This window comes from Papaver somniferum, chromosome 7, assembly GCF_003573695.1.
Source record: "Papaver somniferum cultivar HN1 chromosome 7, ASM357369v1, whole genome shotgun sequence".
NCBI classification, from domain to species: domain Eukaryota; kingdom Viridiplantae; phylum Streptophyta; class Magnoliopsida; order Ranunculales; family Papaveraceae; genus Papaver; species Papaver somniferum.
The window spans coordinates 13903730-13907361 of record NC_039364.1 but is presented as its reverse complement, the minus strand read 5'-3'; the positions used below and the strand labels follow the sequence as shown (position 1 = coordinate 13907361).

The 3632-nt window shown below is 33.1% G+C and overlaps 1 protein-coding gene across 1 annotated transcript; it reads left to right on the top strand.

Annotated features, from left to right (window-relative positions):
• The first annotated feature begins 2674 nt into the window (after window positions 1-2674).
• On the top strand, window positions 2675-3031 carry LOC113294160. The gene has a single exon (XM_026542577.1). It carries the CDS (start codon window positions 2675-2677, stop codon window positions 3029-3031), a length of 357 nt encoding a protein of 118 aa, XP_026398362.1.
• Window positions 3032-3632: the final 601 nt, after the last annotated feature.

Sequence of the window (3632 nt, the reverse complement as noted above, 5' to 3'; positions counted from 1 at the left end):
AGTAACCACTGCGACAGATATCCCCAGATAATCTTGAACCTTTTGCAGCACAGGTGAGTATCGATGACTTTCAAAACAAGTGGTGTAGACCTCAATAGCTTAGGTGCAATCTCCAAGAATCAAAGGGAACTTTTCTGTTTTAAAATATAATGGTGCAGTGTTATATACGTAGAGCAAACCCGTCCAAAAGAAAATGCAGTAGCTTAATAGCAAGAACATTACAATTCAGCAAAAACAACATGCCCATTAAACTTCAATGTAATACTGCCACTTGCAACCCTTGACACTACCATTGCTATGTCTTTCAATATTAACACAAATAACCCCATGGTATATTAGTTGTTCCATGCCAAGAAGGTAGCAATCCAGATGGCATTACAATGAATTGATATGGAAACACTCCAACATCTTCAAATGCTCCAAATACACCATCCATAATACTCCCATTATGTCAAGTTAGAATCTTGTCATGCGTTTGTGATTGGATAATTCTATGATACTTGAATTTCTGCTGAAAACATCAACAATACAAACACCAGGACCGTTACGAAGAACAGTTGCAGCAGCAACACAACCTCATCTCAAACTGTATTGAATGAATCTCCTACTACTTGAGTTAATCCTTTATTTTCATGTTTACCGAAAACAGATTATGCCATCATTCTTAAATATCGGCTAGTAGGAAATATTACCGAATGATTACATGAGGATAGTTTCATTCGAGATTTAACCAAAAACATGGTTCCATATGTACCCTAGTTTAAGAATATGAAATAGCAAGAGGAAATAGAAGTAGAGTATTGGAAATTCATCTCCATAATCAACTAACTTTATGCTTAAAAATTATTATAGAATACCCATATGTTGAAATAAAACATAACCCTGGTCTTAACATACTCTACAATATCTTACATGGCTATTCAATACATTATTCATTAGCCTTTAGTTGAACAGGTAGTCACCAACATTAGTAGATAACATGGTATTAATGATACAAGTCCGAATCATGTAATACAACATAAGCACAGATGAAAAACTCAAACAGATGCATGATAAGTTTAGAAGAAAAGAAATAAAAGCATATCAAAAAAGAATCAGGAATATGACTTAGCTTCTACTTCTATTTATTGTTGCTTAAGTAATAGATAAAACATAAAAACTATATAAATACAAGAGGCTAGAAGAGAGCTTAGTCATTAGCTATGTCTCATCCAACCTATCCATCACACACCTCAGCAGGTGTCTCATAGGCCACCTAAGCTTCTGACCATAATCCAACTTAGCATTAATTCATATTAACCAAAAATAATTACCTTAAGCTAAACAGAATTACCTTAAGCCAAGCAAGATTTATTGCTAAACCAACATTAATTCTAACAGTGGAAACCTAAACACTCTACTAGGATCGTAAAATTTACCCCTCAAAGTATACTTACCAGTCAGATACAACAGGAAAGTATAGCCTGCACAAGAACACGGTTATGCAAGGGAACAAGAATGATGTCAACACCTTATTGGCAGTGTTCGATACCAAAAGTTTCGTTATTTTTCTCTTAAATGTGCGCGTTAAGAATTTTAAATTGCATTTAGTGATAAGTGATATTGTTCAAATGAATGACAACATCCTAGTGTTATGATGACATAAATGCTACTCCCTCCCTCCGTCCCAAATTAGATGACCAAGTTTTGGTTTGCACAATGTTTAAGGCAAGGAAGAGGGAAGAGGATTTTTGAGTATTTTATCCGATTTTACCTTTTACGGATAATTATTAGTAAAATTTAAAAATGATTTATCTCTCAAACCGTACCACAAATATTTGTAAACTTTATATCATCGGATAGGATTTTAAAACACCTACGTAACGAAAAAAAACATGACTATCAAATTTTACATGTCTCTTATACTAATTATAATCAATTAAAAGGGGTAATTTTAGAAATACTCTATTGTTTGATGATATAGGTCATCTAATTTGGGTCAAAATTTAAAACTAACTAGGTCGTCTAATTTGGGACGGAGAGAGTATTAGAAAGCATTTAGTTGTGGGAAATGTTGATAAATATCATGATCTGTCAGATCCAAACAAAAATGAAATCTTTCAAAGCCTCAACCATTAATTATCTCCAGCAAGTACATTGTTTATGCCTCTATAATCATTAGTCTATATATGTTCCCATTATTGTGTTTTTACCAAAAGTCTATCTTCTTTCTAATTGCAGTTTGTTTTTCTCCATTTGTTTAAGCGACCCAAGAAACTCACTAACTATTTTACAATTAGATGCAAACGTAATGAATCAGGTTGCACCACTTGTGGAAGATCATAGCGATGAGATTATTAATCAAATTATAGTAGATATTCTATAAATAAATGCTGTCGGGACCATCAAAATTTATTAATTAAGAGAGATATTAATTAACCGAACACAACTTCAAAAATGTTGAATTGTTCTTTTTGCCACCAAACACAAATTAAAAAATTCAACCTTGTGACACAAGGATTATACGAGCTTTTAAAATGCATTATCTTCGTCGATATAAAGGTCTTTGGAAGACTATGAATTATGGGAATCAAATCCAGAAAAAATAAATGTGTTGGATGCAACGAATCATGCTTTCATCATTGTAAACTTCGATCAACTGATAACACAAGTTTAGACAATTTGGATGAACATAATGACTGTGAAATCACTCAAGACTTTTAAAAATTTGATCGAGAAGTTGGGCTATCGCAATTCAATGAATGTCGAAGATGTCCTAAATTATCCGGAAGAAAATGAAGTTACATTGTTGTTGAGTGATGAAGGAATAATCAAGAGCGTTATGGGAACTGATAAAGATGTGAAAGAAGATGATGAAAGTTCTACAATAGAGTCCTCTTTACGAAACGAGGATATTAGAGCAGCAATCACATTGAATAACCTCTTGTTGAGCTATGAGCAAACAATGCCAAAAACTCTTACAATGACAAGAAAAATTAGAGATGAAATTCAATGCGATATTGATTTTAGCAAAAAGACAGAAGACAATTAAATCATTATTCAAAAAGCCTTTGTAACTCTTTAATGTATTGAATATACATATATAAAGCATTATTAATTTATATTTCATATGGGGTCTACATAGGTAATCAAAAATGTATTATCTTATAATTTTAGCGAATTATTAATTTGGCACGTTGTCCCCGATTCGGGACCGGCCGAAAATATTATTTAAGAGAGTTTATTAAATAATCGAGTATTAATTAAAAGATTTTCTGCTGTATGATGAAAAGAGAAGTTCCACCACCTACACTGGAGGAATCTTATGGTGGTAATGGTACCCTAGAAGATACTGTTGTTTATACAACTGGAAGTGTTGTTGGGGAACAAATGGTAATGCTAAAAGCGCTCGAAAGCAGTCTAATGTTCGACGGGGTTACCAACACAACTACGAACTCTCCACTAGATGAACACTTTGTGGGGGCGAGGTATTGCACAAAAAAAATATATGAACTTATCCCTAGACAAAACAACACTAATCATGAAGATATAACAATTACCAGAAAACAAGGCGAAGAATGGTCAAGCAAGAATAATAATGAAGAACAAACAGATAGTCACACGAAAAGATAACACGAATACTAACTTCATCA

Bases quoted from the DNA above. Each gene is read 5' to 3' on its own strand.
- LOC113294160 (XM_026542577.1), top strand. From the start codon at position 2,675: ATGACTGTGAAATCACTCAAGACTTTTAAAAATTTGATCGAGAAGTTG.